The sequence below is a fragment of the Euprymna scolopes genome, chromosome 13, assembly GCF_053919585.1.
Source record: "Euprymna scolopes isolate OS-2025 chromosome 13, ASM5391958v1, whole genome shotgun sequence".
Taxonomy (NCBI): domain Eukaryota; kingdom Metazoa; phylum Mollusca; class Cephalopoda; order Sepiida; family Sepiolidae; genus Euprymna; species Euprymna scolopes.
Window position 1 is genome coordinate 1,354,508 of NC_136494.1, and position 17,993 is coordinate 1,372,500.

Sequence of the window (17,993 nt, forward strand, 5' to 3'; positions counted from 1 at the left end):
ATTGGCAAGGGGGGGGGGGGAACAGAGATTGGAATTCAGACGAGCACCTGCCATGGAAATAACGATAAAATTGATTATAATTAAACCAGTTTATTTTATGTATTTGAGCTGATTTATCTCTGTCCCATTGGAGAGTTCTTGATGAGATGAAGAAACGTATCTGTACAAGTTGATCATCTCCACCCGTTCTTCTTCTTTTATGCAACCCCCCACCCCTCTCTCTTTCTTTCATGGAAGTGTTTTTTCTCATTCTTTACTATAAATACTATTATGGCTCATGTTTTTCAGAATTGTCTGATCTAGTCTCTGCTTCATTTGTTCCAGCTTGTTTGGCTTGCTGGTCTAATGGTCTTTTTCCATCAATTTGCTGTTTTTGATGCCTTATTGTAATACAGCTTCCTAACTTTCCAAGAACTGCAAGTTTATGGAATTCTCTTCCTGCTGGCTGTTTTTATTTTCAAGATTAAAACATCTCCCGTCTTTGTGATAATGATTTTTGCATTCTTGTTAATTCCTTATATCAAGTGGCTTCATGCCTTGTCTAGAGTGATTTCCATAAAAAAAAATTGAAGTTTAAACAAAAATGTTACAGTAAAAGTAAACTTTTGTAGTCTTATAATTTGTCATTGTATATATATAATTTGTCTTTGTATATATATAATTTGTGTATGTGTATATATATATATATAGTCTTGAAGATCAAAACGCATGTTTTACCTTTTTATAAGTAAAGATTTTTTTTTTTTTTTTTTTGTAGATTAAACTAGAGTATCTACTTGATCTCTGGAGGCCATCCTACTGGCTATTATCTTTAGTTGAGGGCGTGAGTTATTACCAGTTGTTTAGGGTGTTCTTATTTATGAGGAAGTGTCATCAAGACTATGCAATTTTTATTTTTTTTATTCTAAATCCAGAGTACTCATGATCAAAATCGATTTTTGGCAAACTTTGCTGTGTAAATAAGAATTTTTATGCTAGGAGGGGCAATATGATAAAAAAATATTCACTTTTTTTATAAAGGAGTTGAATCACGAATGAAAATGAATTTTTTTTTTTTAGGATTGCATTTTTTTATTTTAACTTTTTTAATTTTAGGTTGATGAAGATTACATTCAAGACAAATTTAATTTGACTGGTCTCAATGAACAAGTTCCGCATTACAGACAAGCACTTGACATGATTTTAGACCTGGAGCCAGGTATATTTTTTTCTCTATTTTTCTCAATAAATTTTACACAATGTTTTTTAATAAATATTCTATGATGATGACATGTAAAGTTTTAAATTTAGGTACTTATGCAAAATGCAGACCGTGCTGAAATAGTTATTTAACCCCCCTCCCTTTTTTTTTTTTTTAACTATGTTGTACTTTCATCTAACAATTTAATAATCAAGCTACTTAATTAAATTTAACTATAATTTAAAAAATAGCATGGTCTGTATTCATATAGCACCTAAATTATTTTTTGTACTTATGCAGAACAGGGACTATGTTGTCATTGGCATATTACGGCAGGGTTTGTAAACCGCCGGAACTGTTAACCAAAGAAATCGGGACAGCCAACAATAATTCGCAAACCGTATCTTTTTATTAAATTGTTAGGTGAAAGTACAAAATAGTTTAAAAGCCTCCTCCACCCCAGGTTAAGAATAGCTTTCAAAATAACATTATTTCAGCACTGTTCATAAATTGCATTAATGCTCTCTCCCACCTGCTATACAATGGCTGTTTTCAATGAGATTTTTTTTCTCTTTTCTCCAATTGTTTGCTAGCATTTTAAACATTTGCCATTTTCTGTAACAAAAAAGCATTTTCATTTGGCATCTTTTGCGTTTTCTGTAACCTGATAATGAGAATACAATTCCTATTCTGCATAAGTACCATGTTTTTTGTTGAATTTTTCTTTTAAAAAAATTATTTTTTGAAAAGCTACCTATCTTATTTTCAAAGAAATATGTCGGAATGCTAAAAATTCTTAATGTTAAAATCCACTGAGAATGTTGATGGATTTTCTTTTTCTCCCCCATCCCTTTAAATGCCATTTTCTGGTGCTACCAGATCAGGCTGTCTGAAAATATTGGCTTCTTTAGATGAAATAACATCAATGCTTTTTGTTTTTCTACTTCCTTTTGCAAAACTTAATTATATTCTGCAAAACCAAAAACTCACCTTTTCCCACTTTTCCTTCCCATTTCCCCCTTTTTCTACCCCCCCCCCCCACTTCCTGACTGGTTTCATAACTTAAAATGTACCAAACATTAATACTTTTCTCTTTCCCGTTGCAAACTCATGTTCTGCAGGGCAGGGAACAAGAACGATAAAATCCACTATAAAACAACCAAACCAAACACTACAAACTAGCGATTGAAGATACAAAGACCTTGAAGAATAAAAACCTTCTACAAAATAACTGGATGCAACATGAATACTATTTCCAAAATAACTGGATTCAGCATTAAGCAACCCGAAAAGGATTGATATGCTGTAAAACAAACAAACCAAATTCTACAAATAAATATTTGAAGATATAAAGAACTTGAAGCATAAAAACTGTTTCCAAAATAACTGGATTTGACATTAAATAACTCAAAGGGTTGATATGCCGTAAAACATAACAACCAAACCAAGCAAATGCTATTTTGTTAGTTTATACATAAATCTTAAGTCACAACACCTAGCAAGATAAATCGAGTGCTAATTGCGATTACTGGTCTCTTATATATAATAAGATGGCATCTCTTCCCCATCCAATACTTTTGTGAATAAATAAATAATAAAAAAAAAGAATCTCTTAAATAATAAAACAATTACTAAATTATTTTCTGTTAATATTGGTTACCAGTATCATTTCAATTAAGCGATTTGATGTAAAGTGCTAACAAGATGTGATCAGCACAGACATGAGATGCCTATTGGATTTAGTCTTGAAAAGACCAAGGCTATAGAGAGGAGGAAAATAGTCAGCAAGAAGCGTCCTACAAGTTTGCAGTTCTTGGAATAGAAAAAGGTATTATGAACTATCAAAACGGTGATTTCAATGGAGACCACTAGATCGAGTCAAACGAGCAGCCATAATAATATTCCAAAATTTGATTTTTTTAATTTTTTTTTTATTTTTTTTTTCCCCAGTAGTACATTTACAGAGGATTCTTATGTAAAGAAGCACAGATTTTTTTTTTCTGTTATAAATTACATGAAGCAATCCTTTATGATATTTTGAAGTACTGTCTGTCGAAATATGTTGTGACAGTAGTTGATATGTGAAATGTCTTTCTACCAGTCATAAGAATTACCAAATGTCACCCGATCTGTCAAGTGATATGCTTATGGAATAAGAATGGCTGTTCTCGGCCTTCGGGTCGGGATCAAAGTGGAGTATCTGTTCTGCAGATGCTGCACATAAGTTAATTGGTCCTTGGTCAATGTAGGGGGAACCCTTCGTACTGAGACAATTTTTTTTTTTTTTTTTTATATATACTGCCAGAGTTCCCCCTTTTTACCTTTGTTTTAGGGGAGCTGGTTTAACCCCACATTAAAAACGACCTTGTGTCACATTTTGCTTTCGTGGGGAAGCAAATAAATACAGAAATAAATTACAAGCATCAATATTGAAACAATTTACAAAACTGATTTGAATTTGCAGGGATTTCATGCTCTGTAAATGTCTCTGACCAGATAGCCATCTTGAAAGCAATCAAGCTGAAAAATGTTAAGGGCAATAATTCAATTAGCTTGAACACAGTTGAGTTATTGCCCTTCGATAAACTCGAATTTCATTGAGTTTTCCAGCCATAATTTCCATTGAAATCTTATATTTTTCTACTAATGTGGGATTTCCATGTGTGTTGGATTCCTCCTCTTTGTATAGTGCTTTTAATCTGTGATAATATAATTATGTTGAATGGTGGGGGAGAGGGGGACTTGAAGAAAAAAAATTTTTTTTTTTTTTTTTTTTTAATATACATATGAGAGTGACTGTTAAAAAAAAATGATCATGTTAGTTGTGTTAGAGTTGATAAAACAAGTGTTCCAAATCTTAACCCAAACAAATTTTGCGCTTGTTTTCTTCTCTCTAACAACGCTTGATTGTTATTTTGGAAGACGGTTGCTCTAATTTCAGAAAGTGTCGATTATCTTTGTGCAGATGATGAACTCGAGAACAATCCAGATCAAAGTGACCTGATCGAACAAGCTGCTGAAATGCTCTACGGCTTAATACATGCTCGGTACATAATGACTAACAGAGGCATAGCTCAAATGGTAAGAACTTTTTGCCTAATCAGCCATTTAAAAAAATTGTTTTTTTTTTTCCTGGTTGATTTAGCTATTTTTAGGTTCACACATACTCATTCAGTTGGATAAAGAATTAAAAAAAAAAGGGGCCCCCCTCTTCTTTTTTGGAACGAATGGGCACCCAGAATATTTCAGCACATACAAAGTTGTATCTTTCACTAATCATTTTTTATATAAATAGAGGTGGTGTCTCAAAAAAAAAAAAAACTAATAAAATCGAGTAATATCTTTATAATATTGATTTCGGTTTACCTAATAAAGATCTGATGTATTTTAATGTATTTACAAAATTCAACGTTTTTAAATAACCTAAAAGAAATACTCATTGTTACTCCTCCAGTCAAACCTCTCTAGGTAGTCTTGATAAACTTCTTTCCGTCCATCAGTATGGATTTAGGCTTGCTTATTTTAATGCAGATATCCTAACTGTAATTTCTGAACATATATACCATGCACTGGATAAAAGGTAGAGGAGGCTAGGGCAGTAGCCCTAGACATATCTGAAGTCTTTGACAGTTTGGCATGATGGTCTTCTAATGAAAATTAAATCCTATATTACTGGATGAATACTTAATCAAATTTTTCTTAGATAAGAGAAAAATCCAGGTTGGCCTTGATTGTCATACATCTAAATAACTTGATATAAATGCAGATATGTCATGGGGGTTGATCATTGGACCTTTATTATTTCTGATATTCATAAATGACCTCCCTGATAAAATTGTCTCCGAAATGGGTATATTTGCTGACGACTCTACGCTCTATAAGGAAGATAAGTGAACACGTATCTAAGGAAATAGCTAAAATCTTAAAAGAAGACCTCCAGTCTGTAGTCGAATGGGTTTGTAAATGGATAATAATGTTCAATGCTGCCAAGAATAAGCTTCTTTCCTTTAATAACAAGAAACCTTCTCAACTAGAGATTGCTGTGGCTAATGATGCATTACCTGAAAGTACTTCATTCAAACTCATAAGCTTAACATTCACAGGCAACATGAATTGGAACAAATACATTGAGGTAATTGCCAAAACTGCTGCAAAGAAGGTGGGTGCTCTACCGTGCTAGAAGGTTACTTACACCTTGAGAGTATCCTATGACTCTACCAAGCCTGTGGAGATTCCTAAATGCCATTAAGTCTTCTACTCAAATAGCTTCTTCCCTCAAACTTATAGACTTTAGAATTTTCTCCCAGATCCCTGCTTCCCTAACTGTACTGACATGCCGAAGTTCAAATGTAATGTGAACAGATATCTTGCTGCCCAACTCCCTACATAGTATCCTTGTAAATCTGGTCCCAAATAACAAACTCTTATGACAGTGGCACTGTGCTTTGTTTGGGGTTTAATAATAGTAAAAAAAATAATAAAGTTTTTGTTTTCCAAGCATTTTTTTCCAGAATCCAGCAAATCCAACAACAAAGATAAACTATAACATAATTGACTAATTAGGCCAATAAGAATGAGTGTTCTTCAATGCTTCACTAACTCGATGCTTTAAAAGTAGAGGAAACTTTTGATTGAACACTCAGATATATCTTACATAGAACTGAAGCAGCAGAAAAAGCCTCTTGATTTCTGACGACTTATTGAAATAAAATGAAAACAACATTAATATAGAAAAGAAAAAGGAAGAAATTAAAATGTAAAACAATTTAATAAAACTATGATAGCATAATTTCACATTTATTAAAAACTAGGTTTGTGTCTGATTTTACCTTCTTGGTAAGACGAAAATGAGGACAGCCGTTATCAAATTTAACAATTTAAGCCAAGAAACCTAATTTTGATTAAAAATTATCAGAATTATTTACCTTTAATCTTTTCCAATCCAACTTTTGTAAGTATTCCACATAAAAAGTAAATAAAATTTGTCCTCTCCCCTTCCATAAGTAACACAATGTAACTTTGATATAACTTTTGTACCATTTAAAAGAAAAAAATAAACTTTTTTTTTTTTTTTTTTTTTTAAATTTAATTTCATTTCCAGCATCAGAAAATAATGAAAATTTAATTAAAATTGTGTTTACATTATGAACGCTTTAAAACACTTAAAACAATGGCCATTTTCTACAAACTAGCACACCTATGATCAGATTTTCAGAAAATTTTTAATACTTGTAGACTTTTGGATAGATTTATATTTAAACTGCAATTTTCATAAAACATACCAGGAAAACGTTTTTTTGTTTGCAAAGCAATTATTTGATTTGCTTAGAACTCAACCAGAAATGATTTTTTATAAATGTGTAATAGCAAAAGTGAACTTTTTTTTTTTAGTTTACAATTTTTTAACTTTCATAAGCTATTTTGTTTTCTAAGCTTTTGAATTGGTTGTCACTAATTCTGTCCATAAGTTCTTTTAATATTTATTAATCATACTAACACATGAATAATTTCACAACTAATATAATTGCAAATTATTTAGCAATTCTATCCAGTCATGGCTGACAGAACAAGAGCATGCTACTCCCGTGAAGTAAATAAAGGGTTCCGTCCAAATGCTTGAGTTTGTCAGAAACATTCTAGAGTTTGACAAGATACACCTGAAGGTCTCAAGTTATATCGACCGAAACGTTGTGTAAATGACACTGAAGATGAGAACAACAGTCCAATGAATCCAAATAATTGTATTGTGTATGTTTTTGGTCTTCCAAATTCTGTTTTAAAAAGCTGCAAATGTACATACTCCAAATTAATTAGCAAACTTGATTTGTATAAATTTTTAATGTCTCTAATTTTCATCTTAATAGATGAAAATTTAATTTGGTCATCTGAATAGATAGATAACAATGTTTATGTACAATTGGTTAAAATAGTATTTTTAAAATTGTTTTTGCTGCATGTACATTATTCATAGAGGGAGAGGGTGAAAGATACAATGTAAGTTAATTTTGTTTGAAAATTTGATTCTTCTAAAATCTCTTTACTTTATGATACAGCTTAATTTGATGGTTTATGATACGTCTTATTTTGATGGTTTATGATACGTCTTATTTTGATGGTTTATGATACGTCTTATTTTGATGGTTTATGATACGTCTTATTTTGATGGTTTATGATACGTCTTATTTTGATGGTTTATGATACGTCTTATTTTGATGGTTTATGATACGTCTTATTTTGATGGTTTATGATACGTCTTATTTTGATGGTTTATGATGCGTCTTATTTTGATGGTTTATGATGCGTCTTATTTTGATGGTTTATGATGCGTCTTATTTTGATGGTTTATGATGCGTCTTATTTTGATGGTTTATGATGCGTCTTATTTTGATGGTTTATGATGCGTCTTATTTTGATGGTTTATGATGCGTCTTATTTTGATGGTTTATGATGCGTCTTATTTTGATGGTTTATGATGCGTCTTATTTTGATGGTTTATGATGCGTCTTATTTTGATGGTTTATGATGCGTCTTATTTTGATGGTTTATGATGTGTCTTATTTTGATGGTTTATGATACGGCTTATTTCATTAAGTACCAAAAAAAAATAATGTCTAAGTGAAGTGAATGATATATTGTGACCACTTCTCTAAAGAACACTACATAATAAAGTAGTTACAAAATTTTAATGCCTTATTGTGAAGTTGTATTTTATGTGTATAGGGGCGGGGAATGTTTCCATATTTATTTTATTTTATTTATTTATTTTTTTTTTTTTTTTACAGATAGAAAAATGGCAACAAGGAGATTTTGGTTATTGTCCAAGAGTATATTGTGAGAGCCAGCCAATGTTACCCATTGGTAAGAATTAGCCAATGAATGTGGAATTATTTTTTATTTACTACTGTGAGTAGGGCTATGACAAGAGAATATTCTTTTCATTATTTTGACTCTTGGAGTATATATCAGTTAATATCTTATATTTTTAGATAGTGATGTGGTTCTCTATTGATTAACTGTGTCTGTCGGATATATACTTGAGTCAAAACAATAAGAATATTCTCTTGTCATAGTCTTACTGATAAGTCACCACTTGTTTAGAAGCATTAATAAGATGGATATATTGTCAGTTGAGTGATGAATATTAAGAGAGGATTGAAAATAATAAAATTTAAATAGTTTGACTAATGTTTGACATTAGATTCAAAGATGACCATGTTGTAGTCATCAGGGAAGAAATCTTGCAGCACCTGAAACAAAAAAAAATCCACTATTCAGATTTACACACTAACTTGTGTCACCTGTACAGTATGCTATTAAATATGCATATTCCAACGTTCCATTACAATTACTAAACACCTTTTCAACATGGTGGTTTATCTTTACAGCTGTTGCATGCAATAAATTATTACAAAATGACGTTTTTCAAGACCCGAGTAGGTTATATTCATACCAGTTGAGTATATGTACTCAACACAGTCTGGCAGTCTTGAGTAGGGAATGACCTTGCATCTGTCGGGCTCATCCTCTGATATTATTGCCTCCTGTCTTTTAGGTAGCATAATTTTATTGCTTACTGCCTGAGGTGCTCGTACCAGACAATGCTGATGCAACTGCCTAAGCTAGAGTGTTCCTCTTTTAGGGGTGTTAGTTTGACTTTACCCACATTATGACCTTGTGTCACATTTTCTTACATTGGGAAAGAAGTAAATACCTGCTACACTTTGCTTTTTCAACAATAAAAATGTATATTCCTTTGTGTTACAATTTTTATAAACCAACGGCACTCTCTAGGCTGATTGAATCAACTTCCCCCGAAGAAGGAAATTTCATGGGAACATCAAATTCACAAGTGGTCCCCAGTCTTGTGTATATCATGGTCATTGGGAGATAGCAACATTAGATTTTTGCAGTTCTTGCAGGGAGGTGTCAACGTCCTACATACAGCGCCTGGTATCTCCAAATGGTCACCAATTTGGAAATACCCAACGTTGGTTAACTTCGGTAATCTAACGAGAGCCAGTGTGTCAATGTGATTATGTTGTTACAAATCAACTATTAAGTTCTTAGCGTAAAGAGAGTAGAAAGTGGACATTTAGTCTTCACATTCCACGAGCAATGTTTCTGACAAAGGGGAAAGAATTTGTTTTCTAGGTTAGAATCTATCAAATACTATTTTTTTTTTTTTTACGTTAACAGTGAAGGAATTTTCTTTTCTTTTTTTAGCTCCTTACATCAAATGGCTTTGTGCCTTGTTTAGAGCACCTCATTGTTTCTTGATGTGACATATTGTTATTTATAAAACATGTTGGTTATTTTGATGACTTTTTTGGTGCTGGTGTTTTTAATCCATGCCAAATTTCTGCCCTGAAAAACATTGAATTATACAATATTATTTTAACCATTAGTAAGGATAAAAAAATGACTTTTCCTCTGACATTAATGCACACTTTTATTGATTCGTTTTTGTTGTTTTAATAGATTTTTTAAAAAAAGTGTTCACTCGCAAGTTTGATCCAAAAACATTTTGAATTAATTCTTCACTAAAGAAAATAAAATGAACGAATTTCATAAATAAATGCATTAACTTATTACAAAACAAAGCAAAATAATTCATTTTTTTTTTTTTTTTTTCAACCCAGAATTAAAAAAAAATATTGGTAATTAAATATAACGGTACTTGTGCAAAATTTGAATCAAACATAACCAACTGTCCACTTGGCTTTGTTCGAAACATGACGTCATGCACTTGGGTTGACTGTAATCTGCTGTAAGATGCTGATTGGCCAATCAATGCGCAGCAATGTAGGAGACAAACTTTTGGGGAAAATATTGAAAGAAAAAAACAAATCAATAAATTAAGTAACCACACCTTCAAATGGCTGTTCCTAATAACGTTATACAAGATGAATATCTCCATCTCTGATCAACAATTGCAGACGCCAGAAGATGTCATTTTTTGGTAATGATCCTTGTGTCTTTATCTTAAACCATATATCGGAAAACTACCCAGTAGGCAAAGTTTCTTCCACATCTACTGTCTCTTTTCACTCCACTTTAACATCATTTGATGTGACCGTAAAAAATTCTACCTAATCCTAAGGGAATATCCCGGCTGTCTTAATTTAATGTTAGGGGAAAAAAAATCTGTCATCTAGATCCACTTTATATCCGCAAATTATGACGAAACTGGTTCTTAATTGGAATTTTACTTAATTTTTCCTAGTTTTGTCTGATACGTAAGTGTATCAAACAGTTTTCCTGTTAATTTATTTGGAACTGTGATTTTCACCTGTGTTCGTAATCTGTATAAGCACCAATTTATTGAATTGAATGCCAGAAAGCGGTTTACATAACATCACAACTTGGGGTGCAATGAATCATTATGGTTGGAGTTTGTGATATAGCTGCACTGTTGGAGCTGGTTCAGTCTACTTGTAAAAGATCAGACCCTCTTCTTTTTTTTTCTTTTTTTTTATATTTGTGAAAATGAAAAAAAACTAAATCTTCTATTAACTGCGATGCTGATATTTTAAGATTGTTTCAAAAGATTTTATGTTTTTTAGTATTTTTCACTTGTGTCTTCTGTTTTCAGGTTTGTCCGATGTTCCTGGTGAAGCAATGGTAAAACTCTATTGTCCAAAATGTCAAGATGTTTACTCTCCAAAATCCACACGACATCATCATACTGATGGTGCATACTTTGGGACGGGTTTTCCTCATATGCTTTTCATGGTCCACCCAGAATACAGGCCCAAGCGTCCCGCAAACCAATTTATTCCAAGGTAAATAATAAAAAAAAATAAAGTGGTTGACTATAGTCGAAGGCAACATGAAAGTTCCTTTCTTAACTGCTATATCGAAATATAGGGTCGAGGTGCCACTTTTCTAGGGTAACTTATAATGTGGAGTGTTCAGCAAGGACTTTTTTTTTTTTCTTAATATCACGTGACAGAAGATTGAACCGTGGTTTCATAGTCTTTTTTTTTTTTTTTTTTTTTTTGTAGAGGTACAGGATATTTTCCGGCGTAAGTAACTTTATAACATGGTAGAGCCCACCTAAGGTATGACCTTAAAAGACCTCCAGTGGTGAAGTCCTATTTGGGAGCTAAAGAGAATGTGGAGTTGCCCCTTAGTTGCTATTCCTCTCAGGTCCACTTTAACCTAGAGTGATATGTTTAGGGCATCTGGTGCTACCAGATCGGGCTGTTTGAAGATATTGGTTTCCTTTTCCTAAACAAAAATACACCAAACATTAATGCCCCCCCCCCTCCGCTTTCTCTTTCCAAAACTTAATAATGATCTGCAAAGTCGAAAACAAAAACAATTGTCTTCTACAAAACAATCAAACCAAACACCATGAATAAATATCTGAATATCTTGGAACATAAATTACGTGATTTGGCATTAAATAACCCGAGAAGAGGTTGATATGCTGTAAAGCAAACCAACCAAACCTTATTTATTGGTTCATTAACAAACACTCTTACTATTGACTTGTAGCGGCGTTCACCAGGAGTGGGTTGAGACGGCTCCAGTGGAGTTAACTGTATCACATGTCAATGCCGCCCACCCTCGACGAAGTGGCATGATCTAGACATTTGCGATTCCAGTATTGGAAATGCCAATGAATACGCGTACCATTATGACAAATGAGCCGGTTATGCTAGTGTAAAGAAAACAAAAAGGGATTTTTTTTTTTTTTTTTTTTTTTTTTTTTTACATTGGGGGAGGGGTTATATGCAATCGCTAATTTTCATGTGTGTGTATCTCTCAATTCTTGTTTGTGTGTTCTGTGGAATATTCATGTGGCATGCATTCTTCCACCACACGTTATGTTCATTATGCAAGTTGTTAAACGATATTTGGCTTTAGTCCGGAATTTCCCTCCTATTAAAAAAAAAAAAAAAAAAAAAAAAATCTGTATAATGTACGTACCTCATGACGGAACGAAAATATCATGTTCGTGGAAAATTTTGTAAATTGATCAAGTTTTATTTTCTAAAAAAAAAAAAAAAAAAAAATTTTAAACCAATTAATGGGAATTTGTATAAATCATGCAAGTTTGAATTGAGTTATTGCCCTTTGTTTTCAGATTGTTTCCAAAATGGCGGGCAAGACAGCCCCTTCTTGAATACTCATAAAATTTGGTTTTGTTATGTATAAATAAAACTATTTGATCAATTTGTGATTTTTGGAATGTGATATTTTATTTATCTTTATTTTTTAATATAGGACGTATTTCTGGTCAACAATCCAATATTTTAGCTAGTTGATCACCAGGCGCAGACAAGGTATCAAAAAGAAACTGGCAAACAATTTGTAAGATGATGTGCAGGGGTTGCATGTTGCTTTTGTAGTTGGGGTTACCACTTCATAATCGGGATCTATCAATTTTTAACACCAAGGTTGCAGGTGCAGAAATCTCTAAGTCGAAAATAGTAGAGTATCCAAGGGACTGTTAAAGGTAAATTTAACGAGATCATCGGTCAATAGAAAGGTGTCACCAGGTCACATCCTTACATACATAAAAATAAAAAAAATAGAAATAACTTCAGAAAATAATGACACCTGATAAAGAACTTGAAATCACTGTATTAATATGAAATAAACATTTATTTACATGTCAGCTATATTAATTCAAATCGTTCCAATTTAAGTGTTTTCTTGTGATGAGTGTTCATTGTGCAAGATTAGCTACGGATTTTGTGAGACAAGCATGGATTTTAAAATTACTGATTTTTCTGCGTCCAGAGTGTCACACATGACTTGAAATAAATGTGATTATTTTCTGAGAGAAAAATGAACAGTCCATAATCATGGGGGTGAAAGCATACGTGCGTTCATCACATGAAAAACAGTAGTTCAAAATGGTTTAAAAATGGAGAATTAAATCCCCATTCAGTAATTTTCCATGATGAAGATTAAGGTGCATGTACAAGGCGTGCAAATTCAAGATGGGATTTTAATGCTTACTAGTGGTCGAGTTATTCTGACATCTAACACCTAAAAAAAAAAAATATATTCCTCTAATATATTTAACAAAACCTACTTTTATTATGCAAGTTTATTTAATAATGAATAAATATCGAAAATTTCAAGAAAATATTACTATTTGGTTTCTGCTAGATTTTTAAAACCTGGGTGTGTCAATGGCTTAAAAAACGTCACTACATAGGAACGTTGTTTTTAAAGTGTTGATAATGTGAACACAATTTTTGTCTCGCATTTTCATTATTTTTGTATGTTGTATAAATATTTTTTTTAAATATTAGCAGTTTATTTTAAGCTTCTTTTAAATGGTAAAAAAGTTAGGATGATATTAAATTAGTTACATCATGTAACATACAGGGAGGGTTAAAACTGTGGCGCGCGTTGGAGGTACCTCTTGTACAGATAGAAAAAAGGGTAAAACTAGGACCATTTAAAATTGAAAATTTTAAGTTCACTTGCCAGTTTTATTGTAGAGAGTTGGACTCTGGTCTAAACTTAGGTCGTCTCAACACAGTCTACTCTATCTGGAGAGATCTCAATGGGAAATGTGTATGTGTTTGGCTTAAGTTGGGAATTAATCCCAACTAATTTCGAATTTGGTTATTTCTTTAATCACAGTCAGTTGCTAACTTAAAGGTTTTTTTGTTTTTTTTTTCTTAACAATATTGGATTTTTCTGAATGTTTAAATTGTTTAATAATTATTCCTTTCATTATGATTAATTTTTATTTACTGCATGACGATATTGCATTTCTAATGCGATTTCACTTATTTTGAACCCTTCAGTTGTAGTCGTGTACCAAAAATTACTTTCTGTGCTTATAATAATAAACAACACCTAAACGAGGCACATTGCCACCGAGACATGAGATTCTGGACCATGCCTACAGAGACATTCTAAGTAGGGAGTTGAGCAGCAAAATGGCTGCTTGCATTAAAGTTCTGTATGTTAGTACTGTACAGCAAGAAAATAAGAGAATTCTTAAGTCGAGTAAAGTTCAAGGGAAGAAACTATTAGAGTAAAAGGCTCTTTGGCATCAGGAGATCTCTACAGTGAAGCTGTTGGATTTTGCTCTGTTGGGTTAGAGTATCTACATCACGCAGACAGCAATGCTAAAAACGTAACACGCAGCCGCAACGGAGATTGAACTCACTATATGAGTTTGTAGTGTAATTTAAATCTTCTCTGTAGCTGAATACATGATGCTTTGCTAGGGCTACCCAAGGGTATTTTTTCATCATGACGTCATCACTAGATGGGTTGCCTACCACAGCTTAAGCGAGGCCTATCTACCCTCGAGATAGGTTCAACATTGCTTAACTTCAATGATCTGGCGAGAATCGTTGTCAACATGATTGTGTTGTATGGATATAGCAATGCTAGGAGTATTATTAAATTTTGTAAAATGAACACTGGGTTTTCAACATTGTAGTGATGGGACAGGAGTTGGAGCTTGCTTGACATTGCATGGCCTATTAGGTTGGAGACTCTTTTTAGATTCTGTCCAATAAAGTCTAGTGCTTGATGCATTGGTGAATGATGGCTTTGTAAAGAGATGTATTTTCTAGCAGTTATTTTTCTAGGTTAGAATTCAGTGGCTAATTGTGCTACCAAAATAAATTTGTCAGCACAATTGTTTTTTTGTTTTGTCTTCATGTCTTGCTTGCACAAGAGTAGGACAGGTCTTCCTGTTGATCTGAAGCCAATGTGATACTATAAAGTGGACCTGAGTCACTAAGTGCTGAGAGGGGGGGGGGCAATAGACAAAGGAATAGGAAGTGTCTTACAATAAACAAAGATGGGAAGTAGCCAACAATGAATCTGTAGGTATTTTTAGGTCGAGCCTTTTAGATTTGACAATGACAATAGAAATCTACAGAAAAGGGAAGGACAGCTTCCGGTAGTCAGGGTGGGGAGACTTCAGATACGGACAGAGAAGACAGTCGACAACTAGATGTCGTTTGTGGTGGATGGGAGATGATAGCGACAACAAGTTGGATAGTTTTTAGAGTTGAGTGCGAAACAAATAGACGAATTGTGACTGACAGACAAACATAACATTGATAGAATGGGGAGAACACATACACACACACACACACACACACACTCACAAGTCCAACTGTCAAATATATGTGAAACGGTGGCGTTGTTTTTCCTTTCTTTGTTCCACAACTTATTTTACTTCCACTTTGTGGGCCCTGTCGGTGGGGCATTAGAATATGCCGACTGCCCCCTTGCAGAGGGTAAAAGTCCCTCAATGGGGGTCCTGGATATGGTGAGGCCCCAGCTTGTGGGCTTTGGGGAGTGTGGAGCCACCCTTTAATTACCATTGCTCCCAGGTCCACTCTGACCCGGAGTGGTAGTACCTGTTAGGGTCCCAACTATGGGTTGAATAGAAACCGACGTGAAAACAACAAATATATTTTATTAAAAAAGTTTTTCTTCAAAATCTTTGGATTCGGCATTAAATAACCTGAAAAGGGTTGATATGCTGTAAAACAAAAACAACCAACCAAACAACCAATCCACTTTGTGACCCGCATACATTCTGTCGCCAGTGTGAACCAAAAGATGATGACACAGCCAACGAGAACGATGAGGAGATGGAGGTAGTACACCACGGCACACACAACTATGGGGTCGGCGGTTTGTCGAAGGGAAGGCTACGTGCTGTCACACTAATTGTGAGGTCATCATAAAGAATATCTTTTAGGATCTTCTCATCTATTTGTCTATCATGGCCAAGAAACTAGAGTGATTGTTAAATATTTACATTTGGTTGTGTTTGGTGGGGATTCTTATTTTTGTCCGATACGTAAATGTTCATTTTTTTCAGTTGATCCTTTTTATGTTTCTGAATTTTTTAGATGAGGATTGATTATTTGGATTCTTCAGATTACTGTTATTAATTTAGACTTTTACCCATTCATGGCTGATGGAATAAGAACATGCTACCCCCATGGATTAAATAAAAAGTTCCTGTTGAAATTCTATGCAGATTCCAGAATTTGACATGATGCACCTGCAGAAGGGCGAAGATTACATTGCCTGAAACGTGAAAAAAAAACCCACTCCTCTAGATGAGAACAGTAATCTGAATAATACAAATATTTTTTGTTTTAAAATTTGTTCAAAAACAAATGTTAATTTTCATCTGTTTTCCGCCCAACAGGTTGTATGGTTTCAAGATACACCCATTGGCGTACCAGTTGCAATACCAAGCAGCTGCCAATTTTAAGATGCCAATGCGTGGAATGGGACACAGCAACAGTAAAAGGTGAAGATTATGATTGTCAGGGCAAGAGCCGAACATGTCAACAACACATGCCAGCCGCTAGAATGTCGCAGCAAATGAAAGAAAGAAAAGGATACCTGAAAAATACTGACAATTGAAAACAATACCAAAAAACACAATAGAGTGTCGCATCTCACACCAGCTGTTCAATTCTCATCTTATTGACCTTACGTTTCTTCATAAGGAGCCGCAGAGGTTACCTGACTTGCACTTAAGTTCAGGGAGATGAACAATTTTTAAAAAGACAACAAAGAAAACCCCAAAACTAGAACTGCTTATCTTTCTCTCATCTCAACATTTTCTTTCTTTCTTTTCTCTTAGTAAATATCTTATTTGTTTTTCATTATTTTATTATTTGTCCTATTTTTTTTTTTTTAATGTGGATGATGAATGACGTTATGATTTTATTAATAAAATATGAAAGTTTTTGAAATGTGTTTAACATTTTAATTTTGTTTCATTGTAACTTTTGAAATGAGAATTAATCATTTTAGGTTATCTGCACTGTTATTCAATCAAGATGAGAATAGTCCGAATAATATGACTTAATTGATCTTCTATTTTGAGAATAGAACATAAATTTATTGGCAAATGTTGTGAATGTCTTCAATTTTTAGAAAAAAAAGAAAATTGTCATGAATTTCTTGACACCTACTTAATGGAATTCTTTAAAATTGACCCTTTCTCAGCACTTTTATGTTTGCATAACACATCTACAACCAACCTGCCACTACCCTTTGCTTCTCACACTAATAAAAGTAATTTTCATTTCCTTGTAGAAAATCTCTCATTTAAAAAACAAACAAAAAAACTTATTCAGATGAGTTGGTAAAACCAAGAACAGGTTCTTTTGAGGCAACAATTTTACGTGCATTTTCTTTTTTTTTTTTTTTTTTTTTTTTCCTCGTAAAATGATGCCCCTCTATAAACTCTTTAGTCTTAATATACCATGTCAATTAGGGGAATATAATATAATAGAATAGAAAATAAATAGATGGTGGGTGGGATTCAGATGTTTTATCTTCCTACTACTGGACAGGACACTTAAGACAAAATCAATAGGTTGAAACCATTATAAAAAATAGATTTCAGTCATTTGTATAAATTTAATTTTTACTTCATCATAAAGCATTGACGCAAGCGACAGCATTCAATTGTTTCTCTTTGTTTGGCAAAAACACTTAAACTTGTTTCTGAATTTTTTAGACAAGGATTGATAATTCGAACTATTTGGACTGCTATTCTCAGCTTGAATATTATTTTCTACAATGTAATGATCGATGTAACTTCCGACATTCTTCGGGTGTATCTTGTCAAACTGAGTTTTAGAATGCTCTCGTTCCATCAGCCATGACTAGGTAGAAGTCCTAAGTAATTTACAATTTTATATTGTCTGCACTGAAGACTGAACCTTCAACCTCCAGAACAGTAATTTACAACTGAATTTTACTAAATACTTTATCTACTATGTCACGGGTCCTTGCTAACTCGCTTAAACTTGATCAAATATCTAGAAAAAGTCTGTAG

The 17,993-nt window shown here is 33.2% G+C and overlaps 1 protein-coding gene across 2 annotated transcripts in view; it reads left to right on the top strand.

Moving 5' to 3' along the window:
- LOC145291915 (casein kinase II subunit beta) overlaps nt 1–16,903 on the top strand; it is a 40,321-nt gene extending 23,418 nt beyond the window's left edge. The window contains exons 3-7 of one of the 2 annotated variants that reach the window (XM_080137758.1): nt 1,096–1,198; nt 4,122–4,261; nt 7,963–8,038; nt 10,773–10,962; nt 16,344–16,903. In XM_080137758.1, coding sequence (XP_079993884.1) covers nt 1,096–1,198; nt 4,122–4,261; nt 7,963–8,038; nt 10,773–10,962; nt 16,344–16,452 — 618 coding nt within the window. In that variant the 3' untranslated portion in view covers nt 16,453–16,903. The remainder of the gene's footprint in view (nt 1–1,095; nt 1,199–4,121; nt 4,262–7,962; nt 8,039–10,772; nt 10,963–16,343) is intronic. The other variant, XM_080137759.1, reaches the window with a different exon arrangement.
- Nucleotides 16,904–17,993: the final 1,090 nt, after the last annotated feature.